This window comes from Oncorhynchus gorbuscha, linkage group LG06 (genome assembly GCF_021184085.1).
Source record: "Oncorhynchus gorbuscha isolate QuinsamMale2020 ecotype Even-year linkage group LG06, OgorEven_v1.0, whole genome shotgun sequence".
Taxonomy (NCBI): Eukaryota; Metazoa; Chordata; class Actinopteri; order Salmoniformes; family Salmonidae; genus Oncorhynchus; species Oncorhynchus gorbuscha.
The window spans coordinates 78,220,087-78,246,870 of NC_060178.1; the positions used below are offsets into that span (position 1 = coordinate 78,220,087).

The following is a 26,784-nucleotide window of genomic DNA, read 5'->3' on the forward strand; positions in this document are numbered from 1 at the left end:
TATATTTTGGTGAGATGCAGATGCTTCTTGTCTCTCTGTTTGGGGATGCTAGGTATGGGTAATCCCTATGTGGAGCTGTGTGTGTGTGTGTGTGTGTGTGTGTGTGTGTGTGTGTGTGTGTGTGTGTGTGTGTGTGTGTGTGTGTGTGTGTGTGTGTGTGTGTGTGTGTGTGTGTGTGTGTGTGTGTGTGTGTGTGTGTGTGTGTGTGTGTGTGTGTGTGTGTGTGTGTGTGTGTGTTTGTGTGTGTGTGTGTGTGTGTGTGCGCCATGTGACTGCATTGATGTGTGTGTTTGTGTGTTTGTTAGGAATGGATGGATAGTCCCTCGGTTGAAACCTCCTTGGAAACCCTTCTCCTCTGAGAGGGTCGTTAGGAGTCAGAGAGCAGTCGTAGTCTTGTTGCTAGGACAGAAGTAGCAGTAGTAACTTTTCATTGAAAAGTGGAGAAGAGTGTTTGTAGGTTGTGCTGTGGTAGTTTTAGCTGCGGTAGTAGCAGTCGTGATAGTACATTATGGAATGTTTTCTTTTTGTGCTACTGTGTTTGCGTGAGTCTGTTTGATTCTGTTTTTAGCCTGACTGGATGCAAGAAAGAGTATTATTAGTAGCTGCAGTGTTTGTAGGAGTTAATGTATTTGTGCACTGCTCTGTTTAGTCAGTGTGTGTCTGACTCTGTGAAGTTGAGTTCAGAGAGGAAGGTGGCATTACGCTCTATGAATGAAACGAATATGATGCACAGAACTTCAGAGAAACACACTCACACACTCAGCCCAGGAAGGAAGCATGCTTTTTTATGTCTTATCTTAAGTTCAGCACACCGTGGGATAGTTGTCGTAAGACTTTCTGCAGCCTGTGGTCTGGCTTTGAACTCTGTGGATGTTTTTGAGGATTATCAGTGCTGAATTTATTTGCATTTATTTGCAAATTATGGTGGAAAATAAGTATTTGGTCAATAACAAAAGTTTATCTCAATACTTTGTTATATACCCTTTGTTGGCAATGACAGAGGTCAAACATTTTCTGTAAGTCTTCACAAGGTGAAGAATTAATTCATCCATGCAGATCTCCTCTAGAACAGTGATGTTTTGGGGCTGTTGCTGGGCAACACAGACTTTCAACTCCTTCCAAAGATTTTCTATGGGGTTGAGATCTGGAGACTGGCGAGGCCACTCCAGGACCTTGAAATGCTTCTTACGAAGCCACTCCAACGTTGCCCGGGTGGTGTGTTTGGGATCATTGTCATGCTGAAAGACCCAGCCACGATTCATCTTCAATGCCCTTGCTGATGGAAGGAGGTTTTCACTCAAAATCTCACAATACATGGCCCCAATCATTCTTTCCTTTACACGGATCAGTCGTCCTGGTCCCTTTGCAGAAAAACAGCCCCAAAGCATGATGTTTCCACCCCCATGCTGTAACGGCGTTCGTCTGTTGAAAGAGAGTCGGACCAAAATGCGGCGTGGTGGTTACTCATGTTCTTTAATGCAAAAGGAACGATACATGAAATAACTAAATATACAAAACAACAAACGAACCGCGAAAACCTATACAGCCTATCTTGTGACAACAAACACAGAGACAGGAACAATCACCCACGAAACACTCACAGAATATGGCTGCCTAAATATGGCTCCAAATCAGAGACAACGATAATCACCTGACTCTGATTGAGAACCGCCTCAGGCAGCCATAGACTACGTAGACACCCCACAAAAGCCCAAGACAAAAAACACACCACAATAACCCATGTCACACCCTGGCCTGACCCAATAAATAAAGAAAACACAAAATACTAAGACCAAGGCGTGACACTAAGAGCTACTTTATCAGAAATGACTTTTCAAATACTTTTAAATAAGCCTTTTTAATGCATTATTTTAAGAGAATGTTCTGAAAGGATTGACAGTAGAACCACCTGTTTGATGTCTGTGACATTCAATGAGGATGTGAATATGCCTACTGTATTCTTATGATGTCACTTCTTTTCAGAAGTAAAATAAAATAAAATGTTATTTGTCACTTGCGCCAAATACAACAGGTGTAGACCTTACCGTGAAATGCTTACTTACATGCCCTTAACCAACAATTCAGTTCAAGAAATAGAGTTAAGAAAATATTTACTAAATAAGTCAAAAAAAGCGTTAAAAAAAAAAGTAAAACAAAAACAACAATACCACGGCTATATACAGGGGGTACCGGTACCGAGTCTATGTTCGGGGGTATAGGTTTGTCGAGGTCATTTGTAATTAGTCTGGTTTGCCATTTGATTCATTGTTCAGCAGGGGGTAGAAGCTGTTAAGGAGCCTTTTGGAACTAGACTTGGCACTCCGGTACCGCTTGCCGTGCGGTAGCAGAGAGAACAGTCTATGACTTGGGTAACTGGAGTCTTTGACAATTTTTGGGCTATCCTCTGACACAACCTAGTATATACAGTTGCTAAACAGTTGAACTTTTGATGTCGGAAGTTTACATACACCTTAGCCAACTACATTTAAACTCCGTTTTTTCACAATTTCTGAGTTTAAATGTATTTGGCTAAGGTGTATGTAAACTTCCGACTTCAACTGTAGGTATTACATATATATACGGTCAGGTAGAGGTTGGAAATGTTAGTGAAGACACTTGGTCTGTGCATGCTCTAAGTACACGTCATGGTAATCCGTCTGGCCTCGCGGCCTTGTGAATGTTGACCTGTTCAAAGGTCTTGCTCACATGGGCTACAGAGAGTGTAATCACATGGTCGTCCGGAACAACTGGCGCTCTCATGTATGCTTCAGTGTTGCTTCCCCCGAAGCAAGCATAAAAGGGAAATCTTTGTATGCGTCTCTGTGTGTGGAGTGCATTGTATATGGTGTATGGAACTCCCTATGTGGAGCTGTGTGTGTGTGTGTGTGTGTGTGTGTGTGTGTGTGTGTGTGTGTGTGTGTGTGTGTGTGTGTGTGTGTGTGTGTGTGTGTGTGTGTGTGTGTGTGTGTGTGTGTGTGTGTGTGTGTGTGTGTGTGTGTGTGTGTGTGTGTGTGTGTGTGTGTATTGATGCGTGTCTATGTGTGTGTTTGTTAGGAATGGATAGTCCCTCGGTTGAAACCTCCTTGGAAACCCTTCTCCTCTGAGAGGGTCGTTAGGAGTCAGAGAGCAGTCTTGTTGCTAGGACAGGAGTGAAGATTTGTGCAAGCTGTCATTCAGGAAAGGGTGGCTACTTTGAAGAACCTAAAATATAAAATATATTTAGATTTGTTTAACGGATTAGACAGATTACCATGACGTGTACTTAGAGCATGCGCAGACCAAGTGTATTTTGGTTAAAACATGATTCCATATGTGTTATTTCATAGTTTTGATATCTTCACTATTATTCTACAATGTAGAAAATAGCCAAAATAAAGAAAAACCCTTGAATGAGTAAGTGTGTCCAAACTTTTGACTGGTACTGTATATCTTACAAAAAAATTACAGACATCCATATATACAGTATATGTCAAAAAATATATGAATGTACTGTTATATGAAATGTTATGATACATACACACTGCTGGCGTACTGCTGGAACCCAGCCACTACTGCTTTGCTATGAAAAGCAGGTTAACGTGAGTGACACACTGCCTTTAACCCTTTCTTTCTCTCTCTCTTTCCTCTCCCTATTTCTCTCCATCAATTCTCTCTCTCCTACTGTCTCTTTCTGTATCTGTCTTTCTTTCTCTCCCTCTCGCTCCCTTTTTCTCATACTCTCTCTCTCTTTCTCAATAGTAGCTCATTTCCACATTCTCTGTGATGTCTCTCTCTCTTATGATTTCAGCAGCAGTCAAGATGTTGCCTCAGCCTCCTCTCCCGCTATCAGTAGCAGCATGCTCTTAGTGGTAAGGGAGGGTCACGAGACCAGGAGAGGAGGAGAGGAGGGGTGTTCTGAATACTACATGACTGTAAATAAAGTTGGGGTTTTACTACAGTGTATTGGGAGGGTATTATTGTGTATAATTATCTTCTCTAGTGGAAGGAGAGAAGAGGGCTTCACCCCATAATTGATACACAGACTGAGTTTTCTGTTTGGTGTGTGGGTTAGAGAAAGTGTAGACAGTGTTTTAAGTTCACAGTTACTATGCTCTGATCAATGTAAAGTGCATTCTTCTTACAGTATGCTTATGGTGATGATTTTATATTGTATGTCGCCTTTCTATTGTTGTTGTTGTTGTAAGCAATGTCCCTCTTGCTAATCTAATTTAATATCAGTGACCTACAGTAGCAGCTCAGACTATTTATAGGGTTGTTGTAGGGTTTGTACGTTTTTAGAGTACCACCAACACTGTAAAAGTTTGTTCACACTTCATACTACTTGCCTACACTTTGTCTGTCACGTAAGGGCGTCCTATCTCCATTAGATAGACACGTCTTGTTTTACCCAGCAACAGAGATGTGATGATGAGGTGAGCTGCACTGGTCCTCTGTGAGATAGAACTGTCTCTGTGCCAGTAACAGCAGTAACACAAACCCTCATGTGTCTTATTAGCCCAGTTAATTCTGTACTACAGCAGTGTTTTTCAACTCCAGTCCACATTTTTGTTCCAGCCCTGTACTACCACACCTAATTCAACTAATTGAACTAGGGTTGAGTCAGTTGTGTTAGTAGTGGCCTAGAAGAAGGATGTGACCAAGACTAGACGGCTGGTGGCTGTCCTGTCTCACAGGGCATATTGGGTACTGTAGGCCTGGAGGCTTTAAAACAGAGAGTGCATGCTGGGTAGTGTAGTCTATAAAGAGTGGTTAAACAGTGAGTTTAATGACAGTTCAGACAAGGTAAACAAGTAGCTGACACCCACCCACCTCCAGGCTCCCTGTAATTAGAACAGTTCATTAACTATACATAAAACAGGCACACACACAATTTAGTGGGTGGTGTCTTGGCACTGTGGTGTTTTTATCTCTCTCATATTGTTTTAATCAGATTGGATGTGCCAACGACATTACCATTAATTATGGAAGGTGTTGCAAGCTCCTATTAATATAGAAAACCGGGGTTCAGAAAAGATTTGGCCTTGCTCCATGACAGTATTATGGTATGTACACTACTGTATCAACACACACACACACACACACACACACACACACACACACACACACACACACACACACACACACACACACACACACACACACACACACACACACACACACACACACACACACACACACACACACACACACACACACACACAAAGCAGTAAGGTACAGATCTGCTATCTTAATTCAACCAGTTTCTCACAGCAGGAAAATAGTCCTGTTGAATTATTATGAGGATTATAATTAATGGAAGTGTTTGTAGGGGTTGATATATTTGTCGTTAGGGCAAATCGAGTCTGAAATTTTCAAGTGGAAATTACAGATTCAAATCTATCTTTCTCCATGTGTCTCTCTCTCGCTTTCTTTCTCGCTCTCTCTCTCTATAAATTCAATTCAAATGGCTTTATTGGCATGGGAAACATGTGTTCACATTGCCAAAGTAAGTGAAATAGATCATGAACAAAAGTGAACAATAAACATTACACTCACAAAAGTTTAAAAGGAATCGATACATTTCGAATTTCACATTATGGTTATGTACAGTGTTGTAACGATGCGCAAATTAAGTACAATAGGGAAATATATAAACATACATGTGGGTTGTATTTACAATTGTGTTTATTCTTAACTGGTTGCCCTTTTCTTGTGGCAACTCTCTCTCTCGCTCTCTCTCTCAGGTGGTTCCAGAGGGCGTCGCAATAAATGGCAGAAGCCCTGTCCAGATGGTAAAGGAAACCTATACGGCAGAGGAGGAGTGTCACATACCTCCCACACACCCCCAGACACACCCTCACACACACCCTCCCCACACCCACACTCTCACCCCAATCCTAGATGGCCGACCAGCAGTACTTATCAAGAGAGAGCCTGGCCTGGAGGACACCAACGATGCACTTCTTCTACAACACCACTACTCTTCATCTTTTCACAATGGTGCTGACGAAAACCTGTCTAAAACCAACGGTGCTCCAGTGTCACCAGATTCCCAAAAGACTACAAGACAATTAGAGTCCCAAAGGACTACAAAAACCACATACCCAAAAGGCAGCTCTGAGCCCAATGATGCACTTCCGGATGACACCATGACCGTTCCTCTGAAGAAGATAAAGTTGGAGGAGTCGTGGGTGTGGTCTACGGAGCAGTCCTCCACTCTACTAGGGGGCAATGATAACGATGTCTATGTGGACGCTCTGTCCACACTAGCAGCAGTTGTGTGTTTCTCTATCACAGATAGGAAGGAGCTAGAGGACAAGCTGTTTAGCTCCCGTTCCCCGGTGCTACACTCGTTAAAAACAGAGCCGGAGGACTTTAAGGTAGACCTACTCCTGAGAAGCACTCCCATCAGTCCACGGAAAGCTCTTGACATTATTGTCAAACGAGAGCAACCCTCTCCAGATCTCTCTCTGCCAAGCATCCAGTCGTTGGTGCAAGAGAGGAATATTAGCAATGACCAAGCTATTGCTATCGAGGCGCTAACCTTACTGGCATCTATCCCCCAAAACCCCCCAGAACCATTTAGAATGGACGCACATGGTCAAAACCCCACTACATCTTCCATGCACTTATCCAGTAGAAACACCTCTCTCCAGGATATCAAACCCCCTACAGGTTTCCTCCCCAACAAAGTTCTAGTCATCAGCTCCCCTCTGCACCAGACCTCAGTCATACGCTCCCCTCTGCACCAGACCTCAGTCATCAGGTCCCCGGTGGCTAGACAGAGTCTTGTCATCCAGTGTCATTCCCGTAGTCCCGCAGCCACTGGCAAGCTGTCCCTACAGGACCTGCTAGAAGCCAGCTCGGACTGTGGCAGACTTCCCTACGACAGCACCGAGAGAGCAGGACAACACCTGTACAGAAGAGCAGACCAAGACCTTGGTTCTCACCATAACAGGTCCGAAGGCACTTTCAGAGAGCGGAAAGACATGGAGAGGAATAGTAAGGAAACAACAGAGAGGACGGTGGGTAAGAGCGGGAGGAACAGGGATGAGGAAGAGGTGGCGGCTCAACTGGCCGAGTTGGCATTCATCATCCAATCACGTCACAAGCAGCAGGGTTTCCAACCCTCCCAGCACTCTGAGAACAACCCTCCCAGAGGAACGCCAGTCTCGGCCATCAAGTACAACTACAATTCCCAGCATGCACCATCCAACAACAAGAAAATCCCTGTGAGGAAACCAAGTTCCACACCTTCCAAACCTAGGAAGAAGAAGGGGATGGAAGGGGTTGAAGAGGAGGGCTACAACCCCAACAACAAGATCCCCATGTCCAAAAGGACACCCAATGGCAAGACCCCCCACAGAGCCAGGGTCCAGAAGGTTCTGCCCCAGCCGAAGACATTGTCGCTCAGCCACAAGAGGAGCCTGTTCCTGCCTCAGACTCAAATGGATCTAAAGAGATACCTGGCTGAGGCTCAGGAGGAACAACGGCAGCTCTTTTACTACAGCAACAGCCACAGTGGGGTCAAATACCACAAAACCTCTGGAGCCGTCAATCGTGGTCAAGGTTATGGTCATGACAACCAACAGTGGTCGCATTTGAACGGTCACCACAGTGGTCCTCTGAACGGTCACCTGGACCCTTTACAAGGACAAGGAGTTAGACAGGGACATGAGTGTGAAAGACGATTGTATTCTCAGGTATCGCAGCCCTACGTTTGGCAGCAGCACGGTGCTAACCTAAAGGCTAGCTCCACCAACCCCAGTTTCACCAGTTTAGACTCTAACAACCACAGAACTGGGTTGAACCATAGTTTACCCAACGGCTACTCCTCTGGGGGTCAACGGCAGGGGTATTACAAGGTGGAGAGGTCTGGTCCGGTCACCATCTTGTCCACGTCAACTGATGGCGCTTTGGACCTATCAGAGGAGTTGACGCCAACCAAACACAACGTAAAGAGCTTCCTGGAATCACCCCTCGTATTCCTGGACACTCCCACTAAGAACCTGCTCAACACCCCCTCTAAGAAACTCTCTGAGATCCCCTCCTGTGGCTGCATGGGTGAGTCACCTTGATGATGATGGTAGTGGTGGTGGACATAATAATGATGAGGATTATGATGATTATGAATATGATTTTCTCTGCATGCCACAACATGACTGGTTGACTGGGTCTGTATATGTCACATCCATGTACATAGCATTTGCTTTCCGGGAAATAAGCTGAAGCTGCGTTCTAAAAACGACTCTCTCTCCACAGAGCAAATCATAGAGAAGGAGGAGGGTCCGTACTACACTCATCTTGGTGCTGGACCCAGTGTGTCAGCCGTCAGAGAGATGATGGAGAACAGGTAACAAGCCAAACTGCATCAGTTTTTTTATTCCATTCTACAACCAAGCTTGGGGGGAAAACAAGTGTTTGTTGCTGCCTAGCCATTTTACTTTATACATTTATATTTCCACTGGGACGGCAAACCTGTGAGGTGCTAATCCACTTCTGTTTTCATGACAAATCTATTGGCTGTATAACACTGCTAAGGTAAGAGTTAATATGAAACAAGAGTGGCTCAGTGCCTCACAGGTTGTCTTACCAGTAGGCTCATAGAGCTAGGCTAATATGTACCACTACCACTACTCTGTAGCTGTATATATTTCTAAAAGTATGGTACATACTCTTATTAGCCTACTGTATGATCCATTTGCCCTGCCAAAGGCCTGGTTTCCCAAAGGGCTCTTGGTGTTCATGGAATGAGGTGGGGCTTACAATCATATTATAACTCATAAATCATAGAGCCTGTCATTGAAGGAAAGAAGCACCCCGCTGGCAAAACACACACTTGTACACACATACATCCTTCTGTAGCTCAGTTGGTAGAGCATGGCGCTTGTAACGCCAGGGTAGTGGGTTCGATTCCCCGGGACCACCCATACATAGAATGTATGCACACATGACTGTAAGTCGCTTTGGATAAAAGCGTCTGCTAAATGGCATATTATTATTATTATTATTACATTCACAAATACAAAAACACACCCTGCGTGTTAGAATAGGGAATCCCTAGGGCCAAGTCGAGGGGAACATGAGGAGAAATGACAACCTCTACAACAACCACACACTCCAGTCTCTCTGCTCTATGGTCTCACTGCTGAATGGCCTCAGTGCCTGGTTTTTAACTGTTTTGACAGTTATTCCAAACACTATTGCTGCATTTTGGCTAGTGATGTAGTCCTACTGTCCCATTGTATTTTGATGAAGTTACATTTTACATTTACATTTAAGTCATTTAGCAGACGCTCTTATCCAGAGCGACTTACAAATTGGTGCATTCACCTTATGACATCCAGTGGGACAGTCACTTAACAATAGTGCATCTAAAACTTAAGGGGGGGGGGTGAGAGGGATTACTTATCCTATCCTAGGTATTCCTTAAAGAGGTGGGGTTTCAGGTGTCTCCGGAAGGTGGTGATTGACTCCGCTGTCCTGGCGTCGTGAGGGAGTTTGTTCCACCATTGGGGGGCCAGGGCAGCGAACAGTTTTGACTGGGCTGAGCGGGAGCTGTACTTCCTCAGTGGTAGGGAGGCGAGCAGGCCAGAGGTGGATGAACGCAGTGCCCTTGTTTGGGTGTAGGGCCTGATCAGAGCCTGGAGGTACTGAGGTGCCGTTCCCCTCACAGCTCCGTAGGCAAGCACCATGGTCTTGTAGCGGATGCGAGCTTCAACTGGAAGCCAGTGGAGAGAACGGAGGAGCGGGGTGACGTGAGAGAACTTGGGAAGGTTGAACACCAGACGGGCTGCGGCGTTCTGGATGAGTTGAAGGGGTTTAATGGCACAGGCAGGGAGCCCAGCCAACAGCGAGTTGCAGTAATCCAGACGGGAGATGACAAGTGCCTGGATTAGGACCTGCGCCGCTTCCTGTGTGAGGCAGGGTCGTACTCTGCGGATGTTGTAGAGCATGAACCTACAGGAACGGGCCACCGCCTTGATGTTGGTTGAGAACGACAGGGTGTTGTCCAGGATCACGCCAAGGTTCTTGGCGCTCTGGGAGGAGGACACAATGGAGTTGTCAACCGTGATGGCGAGATCATGGAACGGGCAGTCCTTCCCCGGGAGGAAGAGCAGCTCAGTCTTGCCGAGGTTCAGCTTGAGGTGGTGATCCGTCATCCACACTGATATGTCTGCCAGACATGCAGAGATGCGATTCGCCACCTGGTCGTCAGAAGGGGGAAAGGAGAAGATTAATTGTGTGTCGTCTGCATAGCAATGATAGGAGAGACCATGTGAGGTTATGACAGAGCCAAGTGACTTGGTGTGTAGCGAGAATAGGAGAGGGCCATGAACGTTCTCAAAATGTGATTTGTTGTTGTATTGGCATTCATTGAAAGATGTTGGTGCTGGTGGTCGCAGATAAAGGGAGAAATGCTTGATACAGTATGTCATTGCTGAAAGGATTGTGTTTGTGTTCTAAGATGGGAAGTCTGAAATGTCATGAAGATGTGATGTGTACGTTATCAGGTCCGTATTAAGAAATCATAGGCCCCGGGGCCTTGTTTTTTAAAAATATTGTCACGCCCTGACCATAGAAAGCTAACTATGACAGACAAAATGAGAAAAAAAATCCCATTGTAGGATTTTTAATGAATTTATTTGCAAATTATGGTGGAAAATAAGTATTTGGTCAATAACAAAAGTTTATCTCAATACTTTGTTATATACCCTTTGTTGGCAATGACAGAGGTCAAACATTTTCTGTAAGTCTTCACAAGGTTTTCACACAGTGTTGCTGGTATTTTGGCCCATTCCTCCATGCAGATCTCCTCTAGAGCAGTGATGTTTTGGCCAGCCTAGTGCAGGTCGAAAAGCATTAAACATGTATGGCAATTTAGCTAGTTAGCTTACACTTGTTAGCTAATTTGTCCTATTTAGCTAGCTTGCTGTTGCTAGCTAATTTGTCCTGGGATATAAACATTGAGTTGTTATTTTACCTGAAATGCACGAGGTCTTCTACTCTGACAATTAATCCACACATAAAACGGCCAACCGAATCGTTTCTAGTCATCTCTCCCCCTTCCAGGCTTTTTCGTCTTTGAACTTATATGGTGATTGGCATCTACACTTTTACTACGACAACCGGCAAAACATTTCGTCTTTCAATCACCCACGTGGGTGTAACCAATGAGGAGATGGCACGAGGAGATGGGAGAGGCAGGACTTTCAGTGCCTTCTGCATCAGAAATAGAATGGAGTTCTATTTCAACCCTTGGCATCGCAGACACACTTTGGCGCGCGCGAGCAGTGTGGGTGCAATAATTGAATAACATGGATTTCTAAATTTATGTCCAATTTTGTGTCCAGTCTGGTCAGCATGTAAGGATGAAGATGAACCCATAGGCTACTCGTGGTGATGGCCAATGGACTCCTTGTGGCAACAGCCTATTTTAAGATGAGCTACTTTGAAAAACAGTGCTGCTGTTAGCTACAAATTAGGATTTGTTGAGAAAAAGTATTTATCTTGGTTCAGACAGATTCATCTTCTATTTATCTTGGTTCAGACAGATTCATCTTCTCTTTTCAGCAGTAGGCATAAATATATTCCACAGATGGCTGCTCCAATTCAAGTCAGGATTGGGATCCATTGCTAGTGTACCTATGACTTTTAACAGTCAAATTGCCAGGGTACGGGGTTACAAAACCCTTCTATGGATTATATGTCTATGGCCACAACGCAACAAGCTGTAGTCTATTTGGCACGCATGCAGCCCAAACAATTTATGTTGGTTTTTCCTTTTTGGCAGATACCTATATGTGCTTGTGACAAAACTTAATCCATAGTTCTTTTTTCATAAACTGTTGATCCTCTATGGGTAAAGGATGCGCTCTGGTGTATTTTTAACATTGGAAGTGGGCTGTGTTTGGATAAAAAATTATAATATAAAAAAAGGAACATATACTGTATATAAATATATATATATATTTTTTTTTTTGCTGCCTCTTGGCCTGTGCCCCTTATTGGCCTGGACCCAGGGGCTTCATCCCCAGTAAGCCCCTGCAATAATCCGGCTCTGTATGTTATTGCTGTGTATGTTCAAAGGTATGGAGAGAAAGGGAAGGCAGTAAGGCTGGAGGTGGTGGTGTACACTGGGAAAGAAGGACGCAGTTCCCAGGGTTGTCCCATTGCCAAGTGGGTAAGTACCTCCTGTGTGTGTGTGTGTGTGTGTGTGTGTGTGTGTGTGTGTGTGTGTGTGTGTGTGTGTGTGTGTGTGTGTGTGTGTGTGTGTGTGTGTGTGTGTGTGTGTGTGTGTGTGTGTGTGTGTGTGTGTGTGTGTGTGTGTGTGTGTGTGTGTGTGTGTGTGTGTATGTGTGTGTGTGCGTGCATGAGTGCCAGCGTGCTTGTATGTACACTGCTGCGTGTGTAGGTGTATGGGTGCATATATAGCTGTGTGTGCGTATACACATCTGCATGTCTGTGTAGTAAACCTTCTCTCTCCCCCAGGTGATCCGTCGGGGCAGTGAGGAGGAGAAGCTGCTGTGTCTGGTGAGACACCGGGCAGGGCACCGCTGTGAGAGTGCCGTGGTGGTGATCCTCATCCTGGCATGGGAGGGCATCCCCCGGGGCATGGCAGACAGTCTGTACCAAGAACTCACTCAGACCCTCTGTAAATACGGCTCCCCCACCAGTCGACGCTGCGCCCTCAACGAGGAGTGAGTTACTGAAACAACAGACATATGCGTATTATTCAATAACAGGCTTACACATACACATTCACATTCATAGCATTCATAGAACAAAGTAGTTAGTTCTTTCCTTTCTAGCATTTAGTGACCTGTCTCTCTCCCTTTCTCTCTTCAGTTGCACTTATGTGCCAGGATCTAAATGGATCTTCTTCCCCCTCTCCCCATCTCTCTCCCTCTTTCTGTCTCTCCAGTCGGACGTGTGCATGCCAGGGTTTGGACCCAGACACTTGTGGCGCCTCGTTCTCCTTCGGCTGCTCCTGGAGTATGTACTTCAACGGCTGCAAGTTCGCCCGCAGCAAGATCCCCCGAAAGTACCGCCTGCTGGGAGATATGCCACAGGAGGTGAGGACCAGGACACTCCAGTCAAACTGTGTCAAACTCTAGTCTTCTAGGGCCGGCCACAGTGTCAGCATGTCTTCGTTCCTCCCTTGCACTTATATGCTCATTTAAGGTCATTGATTAGCTAGGGAGTTCACATACCTGGTTTTCCTGGTCTAAATCAAAGATAGCTTAAGGGAACGAGCGAAAAACCAGCAGCCAATTTGACTCTCTAGGAATTGAGTCTGACATCCCTGAATTAGATTTGAGAGCATGGTCTGAAAAGAACCCTAGCCACTTCCCAATATGCCTAAACCCTAGCTCTTTGCTTTGCTAATCTAAGCCTTGTTATAGCTTTACAATCAATGGTTTAGAATATATATTCCTCTATGAATAGTCTTCTTGGCATGTTAAAGTGGCTAATAGACTCCTAGTGGCCTCAGGTTGATGTGACAGTCAAAGCGTGACATGGAGGATAGTGACTTAAACATTACTGTTATTATCTTAAACACTCCCAGATTCTCCAGTTCTCCTTTATTTCCTCACACCTTTTCCCTCATCTGTTCCTGTCCCGTTTTGTCCCACTCTTCCTCTGATCTGTGTGTTGTCTGTCTGTGGGTTGTTCAGGAGGAGAAGCTGGAGAATCGGCTGCAGAACCTGGCTACAGACCTGGGTCCTGTCTACCAGAGACTGGCCCCGGAGGCTTTCCAAAACCAGGTGGATCAGGAGCAGGCGGGCCAGGACTGCAGGCTGGGTCGGAGGGCGGGCCGACCTTTCTCCGGGGTCACGGCGTGTGTGGATTTCTGTGCCCATGCTCACAAAGACACACACAACATGAACAATGGCAGCACTGTGGTACGCCCCTCACATGACTGTTTGTCAATGGACACACACACAGGTGCACACACATTCACTGTCAAACACACAGAGAAATAGACACAGATACATACGCACGCTCGCTCAATCGCGCACACGTACACACACACACGCACGCACACACACCCACCCACGCACACACACTCACTGTCACACATAGAGAGAACCACAGACACAGATACTTAGACACTCGCTTCTGATTGCGTGCCAGCATAATTTCCAATCCCCCATATATTATTTTGTAAATATATACAGTATATATACACATATACAGTGCCTTGCGAAAGTATTCGGCCCCCTTGAACTTTGCGACCTTTTGCCACATTTCAGGCTTCAAACATAAAGATATAAAACTGTATTTTTTTGTGAAGAATCAACAACAAGTGGGACACAATCATGAAGTGGAACGACATTTATTGGATATTTCAAACTTTTTTAACAAATCAAAAACTGAAAAATTGGGCGTGCAAAATTATTCAGCCCCTTTACTTTCAGTGCAGCAAACTCTCTCCAGAAGTTCAGTGAGGATCTCTGAATGATCCAATGATGACCTAAATGACTAATGATGATAAATACAATCCACCTGTGTGTAATCAAGTCTCCGTATAAATGCACCTGCACTGTGATAGTCTCAGAGGTCCGTTAAAAGCGCAGAGAGCATCATGAAGAACAAGGAAAACACCAGGCAGGTCCGTGATACTGTTGTGAAGAAGTTTAAAGCTGGATTTGGATACAAAAAGATTTCCCAAGCTTTAAACATCCCAAGGAGCACTGTGCAAGCGATAATATTAAAATGGAAGGAGTATCAGACCACTGCAAATCTACCAAGACCTGGCCGTCCCTCTAAACTTTCAGCTCATACAAGGAGAAGACTGATCAGAGATGCAGCCAAGAGGCCCATGATCACTCTGGATGAACTGCAGAGATCTACAGCTGAGGTGGGAGACTCTGTCCATAGGACAACAATCAGTTGTATATTGCACAAATCTGGCCTTTATGGAAGAGTGGCAAGAAGAAAGCCATTTCTTAAAGATATCCATAAAAAGTGTCGTTTAAAGTTTGCCACAAGCCACCTGGGAGACACACCAAACATGTGGAAGAAGGTGCTCTGGTCAGATGAAACCAAAATCGAACTTTTTGGCAACAATGCAAAACGTTATGTTTGGCGTAAAAGCAACACAGCTCATCACCCTGAACACACCATCCCCACTGTCAAACATGGTGGTGGCAGCATCATGGTTTGGGCCTGCTTTTCTTCAGCAGGGACAGGGAAGATGGTTAAAATTGATGGGAAGATGGATGGAGCCAAATACAGGACCATTCTGGAAGAAAACCTGATGGAGTCTGCAAAAGACCTGAGACTGGGACGGAGATTTGTCTTCCAACAAGACAATGATCCAAAACATAAAGCAAAATCTACAATGGAATGGTTCAAAAATAAACATATCCAGGTGTTAGAATGGCCAAGTCAAAGTCCAGACCTGAATCCAATCGAGAATCTGTGAAAAGAACTGAAAACTGCTGTTCACAAATGCTCTCCATCCAACCTCACTGAGCTCGAGCTGTTTTGCAAGGAGGAATGGGAAAAAAATTCAGTCTCTCGATGTGCAAAACTGATAGAGACATACCCCAAGCGACTTACAGCTGTAATCGCAACAAAAGGTGGCGCTACAAAGTATTAACTTAAGGGGGCTGAATAATTTTGCACGCCCAATTTTTCAGTTTTTGATTTGTTAAAAAAGTTAGAAATATCCAATAAATGTCGTTCCACTTCATGATTGTGTCCCATTTGTTGTTGATTCTTCACAAAAAATACAGTTTTATATCTTTATGTTTGAAGCCTGAAATGTGGCAAAAGGTCGCAAAGTTCAAGGGGGCCGAATACTTTCACAAGGCACTGTATGTTTTTAATATATGAATGAACATATCTTAGACAAATGTCAATATCAAATCATTAACATGTTTCCATAGTTGAAACAAAAATCAATATCAGCTATCATATCACCTCGCGACACAACGCCTCTCCCCTATTTAATAGTTTGTCTGTAAGCACTGAGATGTAGGCTACGTGTGCCTTTTTAAAAATTTATGTCGTTCTGTCCTTGTCTAATGATGTTCTGTATTATGTCATTCTGTATTATGTTTCATGTTTTGTGTGGACCCCAGGAAGAGTAGCTGCTGCTTTTTCAACAGCTAATGGGGATCCTAATAAAATACCAAAAATACCTGTTTTCACTTCCACCAAGATAGGCATTTCATCACAGAAATCTGGGAGATACTGTGTTAGTCTTTTCCATTTGCGTAAAATGTCTCACCCTCCTGCAGGTTTGCACTTTAACCAAGGAGGACAACCGTGCGGTGCGTAACGTCCCTGAGGACGAACAGCTCCACGTCCTGCCCCTTTATAAGATCTCACAGAGGGATGAGTTTGGCAGTGCCAATGGCCAGTGGGCCAAGATCCAGACTGGGGCCCTGCAGGTGCTCTCAGCCTTCCCCAGAGAGGTAGGTTCCAACACTCCAGGTTTAAGTCTCCCCTGGGTAAAGATCTAAATGCAGCTTCCTCTCCCCCAGTCCTAACCTTATTAGTGGGGAAAATGTGAAACTGACAGAAGAGATTAGCATCTAGGGGCAACTTCATCCTAAATCGGTTCGTACCCCCTGTAGCGACCAGGAGAACCAAGAGGCTATAAGATAGGGTGGCCAACCCTCCTCTTATAGAGTTACTGGGTGCGCAGGCTTTTGTTCCAGTCCTGCTCTACCACACCTGATTTTACTAATCAACCTGCACATCCAGTTGCCCTTCAGGGTGAGGGTTGGTCACCAATGCGTCTTTTACTATTGAAATTAGTTGGTGTCAAGGACATGTCATTAGGAGAGTTTGGGGTTTGATTCTTGCATGAGTCAGATTTGCGTGTTTACTTCAAGACAATTGATAAAAGCATCTACTAAAAGCTCTCCTTAATGACCATGTTTATATCATCACCAGGTGCGTCTGCTGGCTGAGCCGGTGAAATCAGCCCGTAAGAGGAAGCAGGAGGCCAAGTTGAAGGCCCAGGCTGACAAACAAGCTGCAGCTCAGGACAGGAAGCCTGGACAGAGTCCACTAACCCCGGGCAAGGTCAAGACTGCCAACAAAGGTAGAGATCTCTGGTTGATTGATTGATTGATTGATTGATTGATTGATTGATTGATTGGTTGGTTGGTTGATTGGATGATTAGTCAATTGGTTGGTTGGTTCATTGATTTATCAATTGATTGATGGATGGGTGATTGAGTGGGTGGATAGGGTGGGTGCATTAATTGATTAATTGGTTGATTGATTGTTGCTACAAAATCATGTACAAGAAAAAGCTTGAAAAATGTGGTATGTAAATACTCATCATTAATCCCGGTTTGTATGTTTAACTTGACAGGTTTGAAAAGTGCTTCTTCAGCAGATCAGTCCCCCTTATTCAAAAGAGAGCCTCAGTCCTTCAGCTCTTACAGACCAGGAAATGTGGGTGCGTATGTACCAGACTCTAACTCCCCTAGCACTTACAACCACAGCACCCCCACCTACCCCACTCCTCCTGGAAGATCAACACCAGGGATGGAGTCTCTTTCCCCCCATCGCCCCGGTCTGCCTGCCCCCCAATACAGAGGGCCACCAGGGACCCAGAGCAATGGTTCCCCGTTCCATTACAAGACAATGGAAGAGGCTGTGGCTGTGAATGGTTACTCCCCAGGACTCAGCAGAAAGCAGCTGGTGGACCCTGACACATGTCGGACCCCCCCAGGAATGCCCCGGGGTGGCGACTACTCCCCCAGGATTTTTAAAACGGAGCCCAACAAGGTGCACTGCTCCCCTCTCCTCAGACCCCCTCACAGCCACAGCACTCCTCCTCCCTCCTCCTCCACCCACACCCACCCAGAGGGCCTCCACAGCAGACTCAATGGGCTCCTCAGGGCGAAGGCGGAGCTGGGAGTCAAGGACGGGGTTAGAGGTCATGTAGGTCATGTTATTCCTCACAGTGCCCCCCATCCTCCTCATCAGGCCCCTTCCCCTCTCTTCCCCAACCCAAAAGAGGTCAAACAGGAACAGGAAGAGGTGTGGTCGGACAGCGAGCACAACTTCCTGGACAGTGATATCGGCGGGGTGGCGGTGGCTCCCTCCCACGGTTCCATTCTGATCGAATGCGCCCGCCGAGAGCTCCATGCCACCACACCCATCCTCCGGCCCGACCGCAGCCACCCCACCCGCATCTCCCTGGTCTTCTACCAGCACAAGTCCCTCAATGAGCCCGACCACGGCCTGCACATGTGGGAGGCCAAGAAGGCCCGGAGGGAGCGGGAGAGAGAGGAGGAGGCTGAGAGGCTGGGGATGGGCCTAGACCTGGAAGAGGTTAGCCCGGTCAAGGGGAAGAGGGGGAATGGGGCCGGCAGTGAGAGTGTGGAGCCTGAGGAGGAGGTAGAGGAGGAGGACCCGGAGGAGAAGAAGGGTGTGTTGACAGTTCCTACCCGGAAGGCGGTGACTGTCCCGCGGGATGGGGTGGTCACTGTTTCCCCTTATGCTCTGACACAGGTCACGGGCCCTTACAACCGCTGGACATGAGATGATACTGTTATGTACACACACAGACACATACAACAAATACATTTGAACACACACCACCCTGTGCTACTGCCTTACCTCAATCAACATTACACTTCTAGTCTCGTTATGTGTTATTTCATTGTGTTACTTTTTCTAATGTATGTCTGTTTATTTTTATTTCTCTTTGTCTCTGCTTTCAAAGTGATGAGGAAGACTATCATTTGTGGGGTTTTAACTGTGAGTTTTGCTATTTGATGATAAAACATTTTGATCTGGTTTTTCATGTAAAGAGATGGTGCTCAGAACCAATTTTTTAAACTGGTTTTATATAGGAATTGATTAAGAAGAACAAACAAGATGTGATTATTTATTCTGATTATTTTTGTACTTTTTTTGGTGCAAGGCTATTTACTGCAATTTTACTGTCAACCAGCATTTTACACTAGTAAACACTCATGTTAAGTCTCTGAGGTCTTTGTTTCAACCAAGAGTGCTCTTTTCACAAGATGAGTTTTATCAATGATTGATTTATACAATGGTGCCATTTGTAGCAGCAACTTTTGATAAACAGACCACATATTACACAGTATGTAGTTTTATGTGAAAATAATTAACACATGTAGCATGGTGCTTTTCCTTCCCTTCCATGTTCCTCTATTAGTGGTCATGAAGGAACAGTACTTCCCCATTCCTCTATTAGTGGTCATGAAGGAACAGTACTTCCCCATTCCTCTATTAGTGGTCATGAAGGAACAGTACTTCCCCATTCCTCTATTAGTGGTCATGAAGGAACAGTACTTCCCCATTCCTCTATTAGTGGTCATGAAGGAACAGTACTTCCCCATTCCTCTATTAGTGGTCATGAAGGAACAGTACTTCCCCATTCCTCTATTAGTGGTCATGAAGGAACAGTACTTCCCCATTCCTCTATTAGTGGTCATGAAGGAACAGTACTTCCCCATTCCTCTATTAGTGGTCATGAAGGAACAGTACTTCCCCATTCCTCTGTTAGTGGTCATGAAGGAACAGTACTTCCCCATTCCTCTATTAGTGGTCATGAAGGAACAGTACTTCCCCATTCCTCTATTAGTGGTCATGAAGGAACAGTACTTCCCCATTCCTCTATTAGTGGTCATGAAGGAACAGTACTTCCCCATTCCTCTATTAGTGGTCATGAAGGAACAGTACTTCCCCATTCCTCTATTAGTGGTCATGAAGGAACAGTACTTCCCCATTCCTCTATTAGTGGTCATGAAGGAACAGTACTTCCCCATTCCTCTATTAGTGGTCATGAAGGAACAGTACTTCCCCATTCCTCTATTAGTGGTCATGAAGGAACAGTACTTCCCCATTCCTCTATTAGTGGTCATGAAGGAACAGTACTTCCCCATTCCTCTATTAGTGGTCATGAAGGAACAGTACTTCCCCATTCCTCTATTAGTGGTCATGAAGGAACAGTACTTCCCCATTCCTCTATTAGTGGTCATGAAGGAACAGTACTTCCCCATTCCTCTATTAGTGGTCATGAAGGAACAGTACTTCCCCATTCCTCTATTAGTGGTCATGAAGGAACAGTACTTCCCCATTCCTCTATTAGTGGTCATGAAGGAACAGTACTTCCCCATTCCTCTATTAGTGGTCATGAAGGAACAGTACTTCCCCATTCCTCTATTAGTGGTCATGAAGGAACAGTACTTCCCCATTCCTCTATTAGTGGTCATGAAGGAACAGTACTTCCCCATTCCTCTATTAGTGGTCATGAAGGAACAGTACTTCCCCATTCCTCTATTAGTGGTCATGAAGGAACAGTACTTCCCCATTCCTCTATTAGTGGTCATGAAGGAACAGTAATACCTTCGTTTTTGTTTTTGTCTGGATAGATTTAGTCTTTTTTTTCAGTGTACATATATGATGACATATTGAAAAAGCACTTTTTTATTTTTCATAACTTGAAAAAGGTCCTGTTCCAATATGTATAGATCGAGAGATATATCAGACAGCTCGTGTGAAACCTCTTCTCCTCTTTATTCAGTAGTTCTGTGTGTATTTGTTGTTGTTTTTTGTTGTTGTAGAATGATAAATTACATATCAGTCTCACACAAAACCAAGCTTACTAAGCAATTATGAAATGCTGCATATAAAGATTGTGTCAGATTACGGTGCTTATTATTGTCAACCGCACTTGATTTATATGAATCTGGATAATCATGTTTGTTCACTGTCTGGACTTCTAGAGTGTTTTAAATAGGACATGTTTTTATACAGACATAGCTAAAAAGACCACATAAAACCTGTTGAAATGGTGACTATATTACTGTATATTTGTTACTGGTGCTAACAAGATCTGTACCCTCTTTTTAACTGACTCGGGCATTGATGGAGAGTTATGTTTTTCCATATGCTGGGTATAAATACATTATACAAGTGGATACCAAACCAATCAAACCCCTTTGTTGTTTCTCATTGCCTCCTCTTCAATTTTTGGGAGACGCTGCTGACAAAATAACACACTCCTCAGATCGTTGCATCTCCTCAGATCGTTGCACCGTCATAAATTGTAGGCTTATCACGTATTGAATCAGACTGTAGACCTCTACAGATTATAAACCTTCTTCTGATAGGGGCAACCATTTTGAGTATTAATTCATGCTCACATTAGTCAATCATAACCATGTAATAATAGGCCATTCACTAATACTCAGTGCTTTGCTGGGGTAGGAGCGAACCGGAGGTGAATACTGCCACCTCAAATGTTCTACAGCTTGAGCTCCTGTTCCTCTTATAGACTATTAGCTCAACAGTATTGTGGAGCTCCTACAGAATACATATCAACAGTACCGGCACCCAAAAGGGGTACCGACACCTAGTGCAGTCCAAGTCAAGCACTGCTACTAATGTAATCGATTAGGCATCTGTTGCATTGATCTGTCTTAACATATGCTGAATATAAATCAGCTCAACGCAGATAAAGATTTCACTGGTGCTTTCATTTTACTAATACACAGAGCTGGAAATGTTTGATTGTTTGGTTTTTGTCATCTTTTTTTCTGTTGTTTTTCTCTTTGTTTCTCAGGTGGGAGTGAGGTTGTTAATTTACCCAGTCGTCAACCCAACTAGGGCATTATCCAGTCTTCAACCCAACTAGGGCATTACCCAGTCTTCAACCCAACTAAGGCATTACCCAGGCTTCAACCCAACTAGGGCATTACCCAGTCTTCAACCCAACTAGGGCATTACCCAGTCTTCAACCCAACTAGGGCATTACTCAGGCTTCAACCCAACTAGGGCATTACCCAGTCTTCAACCCAACTAGGGCATTACCCAGGCTTCAACCCAACTAGGGCATTACCCAGTCTTCAACCCAACTAGGGCATTACCCAGTCTTCAACCCAACTAGGGCATTACCCAGGCTTCAACCCAACTAGGGCATTACCCAGGCTTCAACCCAACTAGGGTGGACACAGTCTCCTAAAAAACGCTGTCTTCCAATAGTGTCTTTAACAGATTCACAAAGTCAAACCATATACTTAGACCTTTCCTCTGAGATAAGTATGTTGACACATAGATTGAATACATTTTATACAAGTAGAAAGGTATATACAGTACATATATAGTCTATTACATTATATTGAATGTAGGCCGTTGCAAGTTACTGATGTGGTAGAAAACAGTCACTTTAAAATATTTACACCTTTACATAAGACAGTTTGTAAGAAAAAATATGATCTTGTAAACTTTTGTAATTGCTTCACTTGAAGATTTCTCGGATCTTCCTTTATGTGTGAATTGAAAAATGTAACTTACATCAAGAAGGAAAAACTAGCACCAGCATTTAAAACACAAGGTTTTTATTGGAATAAAACTATATAAATACACATCATGTGAAACAGACTGTTTTTCATGGTTTGTAGATAACGAGCAGTCTTGCTATTTTGAAACTGATTTCCAAAATGACTGTATTTAACTGTGTATATCAATTTGACAGACTTAAAAAAAAACGAAATTCAGCATTCCTATCAAAGGCTGCCATCTGGTGATTTTGAAATAAAGATGTATTTATATTTTGGACTTGTGTGTCTGTTTTTGCTTTATTGACAATAAGCTACTTCAAACTGTACAAGCTCTAATACAACATTGTGTGTGTGTGTGTGTGTGTGTGTGTGTGTGTGTGTGTGTGTGTGTGTGTGTGTGTGTGTGTGTGTGTGTGTGTGTGTGTGTGTGTGTGTGTGTGTGTGTGTGTGTGTGTGTGTGTGTGTGTGTGTGTGTGTGTGTGTTCTGTCTGTCTACTGTGTCACATTGACCCATTTTGAAATGTGAATTCAGAACAGAGAGGAAGAGGCAAAGCGAGAGGGATAACCGGGCCCAAAATCTTTCTCTAGCAGGTGGCGTTTTTGTTTTGTTTTGCTCACCAAGCTAGGAGTTTTTGTATGGAAGTTAATGAGAGTGTCAAATTTGGTTTAACAAAATATTATATGGCTTATTTTCTACCTGTGGCTTATTTGATCAAATATATGTTTCGTAATGCTTAGGTTGTTGCGAGTGTACTGATATAAGTAGGCAAATTTGAGAAATAACACTTTATATCGGAGTTGTAGTACAGAAGTCCAGAGATGACATATTAATACATTTTAAAAATCCCTTGTTTTGTCGAGATCACAAGATAAACTCTATAAAATAGGAGTGGACTTACTGATGATAGATTGACACTGAAAGTTTAGCTGAGGAGGCAGAGTCCACAGTGGATCACCACATCCATTTTTATTTTGTTCAGGGATTAACCCAGGCAAAAATTGCATTATGTCTGTCAATTATAGATGTCTTCCAATTTTGTCTCCAATCTAATTTTAAAGACATGTAAAAGTGTGGTTGCGCTTCTATTTTAAATGGATTGAATGTGGAATGTTCAGTGCAAGAAAAGTTAACATTGAGGTCTGTGGTTGCAGACTACCAATGAGAGTTTACCAGACTACCAATAAAAGTTTATTTTAATATTTTTAACAAGGAGGTTGTCCTGTCAATAGCAGCAAAAACACAGTCACAAACAACAATTAACAAGTTGCACAGAAAAATACAAATAGTAAAGCAGGTGAAGTGAATCACATGTCGAGGTTTCTAAATGATCCAACATTTCAGGTAGGCTATAGTCTATTTGTCATTTCAAATGGTGGGCAAAATGTTGTGGTGCTGAAGGACAACTCCTCCATTCATCCAGCTATAAAAATTGTCTCACTGACTAGACACATACTATAACACGTGCAGTTTGTTTGGAATTTGTAATTCCTCAGTTTGCCTTTTTTTTCTGGAGCTTTGATAAGAAGGCCCAGGTTTATAGACTAACACATGGCTACTTACAGTACAACATTATCATCCTCATGCCCCAAAAAAAGAAAGTAACTGAACTGAATGATTACTGACCTGTAGCACTCACTTCTGTTATCATAAAGTGCTACAAGAGGCTAGTCAAAGACCATATCATCTCCTCCCTCCACGACACAGTCGATCCTCACAAATTTGTCTACCGCCCTGACAGATCCACGGACGACACAATCGCCATTGCACTGCACATTGCCCTTACACACCTGGACAAAAGGAATGCATATGTGAGGATGCTGTTCATCTACTACAGCTCGGCCTTCAATACCATAGTGCCCTATAAGCTCATTACAAAGCTCACTTTCCTGGGCCTGAACTCCTCCCTATGCAACTCGTCCTGGACTTCCTGACGGGCTGCCCCCAAGGAGGTGACGGTAGGCAACATTATGTCCTCAAAACTAATTCTCAAAACGGGCCCACAAGGGTGCGTCCTCAGTCTCCTCCTGTATTCCATGTACCCACGACAGCGTGGCATCACACCGATCAAATCAAATTAAATGTATTTATGAAGCCTTTTTACATCAGTAGATGTCACATAGTGCTATACAGTTTCAACTCCATCATCAAGTTCGCTGACGGCATGACAGTAGTAGGCCTAATCACCAACAACGACGAGATAGCCTACATGGAGGAGGTAGGCACAATTGCGGTGTGGTGCCAGGTAAACAACCTCTCCCTCAACGTTAGCAAAACAAAAGAGCTGATTGTAGACTTCAGGAGGAACCAGGCTGGACCACCCCCATCCTCATCAACGGGGCCGCCGTGGAGACGGTCAATAACTTCAAATTCTTCGGCATGCACATCTCAGAGAAGCTGAAATGGCCTAACCACATGGACACCATAGTGAAGAAGGCACGACAGCGATTCTTCAACCCAGGATGCTGAAGAAATTTGGCCTATCCCTGAGGGCCCTCACAGTGTCCTACAGGAGCACCATCGAGAGCATACTGTCCAGGTGTTTCACAGCCTGGTACGGCAAATCCACCGCCGCGGACCGCAAGGATCTTCAGAGGGTTATACATGCAGCTAAACACACCATTGGGTGCACAATGCCTGCCCTACAGGACACATACAACACCAGGTGTCGAAGGAAGGCCAAGAAGATAATCGGGGACCCCAGCCACCCAAGCAATGCCATTTTCTTCCTGCTTCAAACCCTCAGACACGGGTAGTACAGGGGCATCATTGCAAAAACTGAAAGACTGGCCAATTATTTCTACCCTAAGACCATCAGGCTGCTGAATAGTCACCACTAGAACTACATTATCTCTCCTGCTGCCCAAAGACAATCCCTTCTTGCCCAGTATCAAACCTTAGATCAAACACAAACTGATTCAGATGTAGCTGGCTTTAGATACTTACAATAGTCTATCCACTCAGAAATCATGAAATTCAAGATTCTAAATCAACAACATGCATGCATCACTGTTGCAGTTGTTACATTTACATTTACATTTAAGTCATTTAGCAGACGCTCTTATCCAGAGCGACTTACAAATTGGTGCATTCACCTTATGACATCCAGTGGAACAACCACTTTACAATAGTGCATCTAAATATTTTAAGGGGGAGGGGGTGAGAAGGATTACTTTATCCTATCCTAGGTATTCCTTAAAGAGGTGGGGTTTCAGGTGTCTCCGGAAGGTGGTGATTGACTCCGCTGTCCTGGCGTCGTGAGGGAGTTTGTTCCACCATTGGGGAGCCAGAGCAGCGAACAGTTTTGACTGAGCTGAGCGGGAACTGTACTTCCTCAGTGGTAGGGAGGCGAGCAGGCCAGAGGTGGATGAATGCAGTGCCCTTATTTGGGTGTAGGGCCTGATCAGAGCCTGGAGGTACTGAGGTGCCGTTCCCCTCACAGCTCCGTAGGCAAGCACCATGGTCTTGTAGCGGATGCGAGCTTCAACTGGAAGCCAGTGGAGAGAGCGGAGGAGCGGGGTGACGTGAGAGAACTTGGGAAGGTTGAACACTAGACGGGCTGCGGCGTTCTGGATGAGTTGTAGGGGTTTAATGGCACAGGCAGGGAGCCCAGCCAACAGCGAGTTGCAGTAATCCAGACGGGAGATGACAAGTGCCTGGATTAGGACCTGCGCCGCTTCCTGTGTGAGGCAGGGTCGTACTCTGCGGATGTTGTAGAGCATGAACCTACAGGAACGGGCCACCGCCTTGATGTTAGTTGAGAACGACAGTTTGTTGTCCAGGATCACGCCAAGGTTCTTAGCGCTCTGGGAGGAGGACACAATGGAGTTGTCAACCGTGATGGCGAGATCATGGAACGGGCAGTCCTTCCCCGGGAGGAAGAGCAGCTCCGTCTTGCCGAAGTTCAGCTTGAGGTGGTGATCCGTCATCCACACTGATATGTCTGCCAGACATGCAGAGATGCGATTCGCCACCTGGTCATCAGAAGGGGGAAAGGAGAAGATTAATTGTGTGTCGTCTGCATAGCAATGATAGGAGAGACCATGTGAGGTTATGACAGAGCCAAGTGACTTGGTGTATAGCGAGAATAGGAGAGGGCCTAGAACAGAGCCCTGGGGGACACCAGTGGTGAGAGCGCGTGGTGAGGAGACAGATTCTCGCCACGCCACCTGGTAGGAGCGACCTGTCAGGTAGGACGCAATCCAAGCGTGGGCCGCGCCGGAGATGCCCAACTCGGAGAGGGTGGAGAGGAGGATCTGATGGTTCACAGTATCGAAGGCAGCCGATAGGTCTAGAAGGATGAGAGCAGAGGAGAGAGAGTTAGCTTTAGCGGTGCGGAGCGCCTCCGTGATACAGAGAAGAGCAGTCTCAGTTGAATGACTAGTCTTGAAACCTGACTGATTTGGATCAAGAAGGTCATTCTGAGAGAGATAGCGGGAGAGCTGACCAAGGACGGCACGTTCAAGAGTTTTGGAGAGAAAAGAAAGAAGGGATACTGGTCTGTAGTTGTTGACA

General features: G+C 44.7%; 1 protein-coding gene across 2 annotated transcripts in view; it reads left to right on the forward strand.

Annotated features, from left to right (window-relative positions):
* The window catches only part of tet1 (tet methylcytosine dioxygenase 1), a 53,490-nt gene extending 32,565 nt beyond the window's left edge, over positions 1-20,925 (forward strand). For both annotated transcript variants that reach the window (XM_046354168.1, XM_046354169.1), the window contains 9 exons: positions 5,724-8,043; positions 8,242-8,332; positions 12,070-12,163; positions 12,472-12,680; positions 12,905-13,055; positions 13,659-13,886; positions 16,233-16,409; positions 16,894-17,044; positions 17,321-20,925. In XM_046354168.1, the coding sequence (XP_046210124.1) occupies positions 5,724-8,043; positions 8,242-8,332; positions 12,070-12,163; positions 12,472-12,680; positions 12,905-13,055; positions 13,659-13,886; positions 16,233-16,409; positions 16,894-17,044; positions 17,321-18,498 (4,599 nt within the window). In that variant the 3' untranslated portion in view covers positions 18,499-20,925. The remainder of the gene's footprint in view (positions 1-5,723; positions 8,044-8,241; positions 8,333-12,069; positions 12,164-12,471; positions 12,681-12,904; positions 13,056-13,658; positions 13,887-16,232; positions 16,410-16,893; positions 17,045-17,320) is intronic.
* Positions 20,926-26,784: the final 5,859 nt, after the last annotated feature.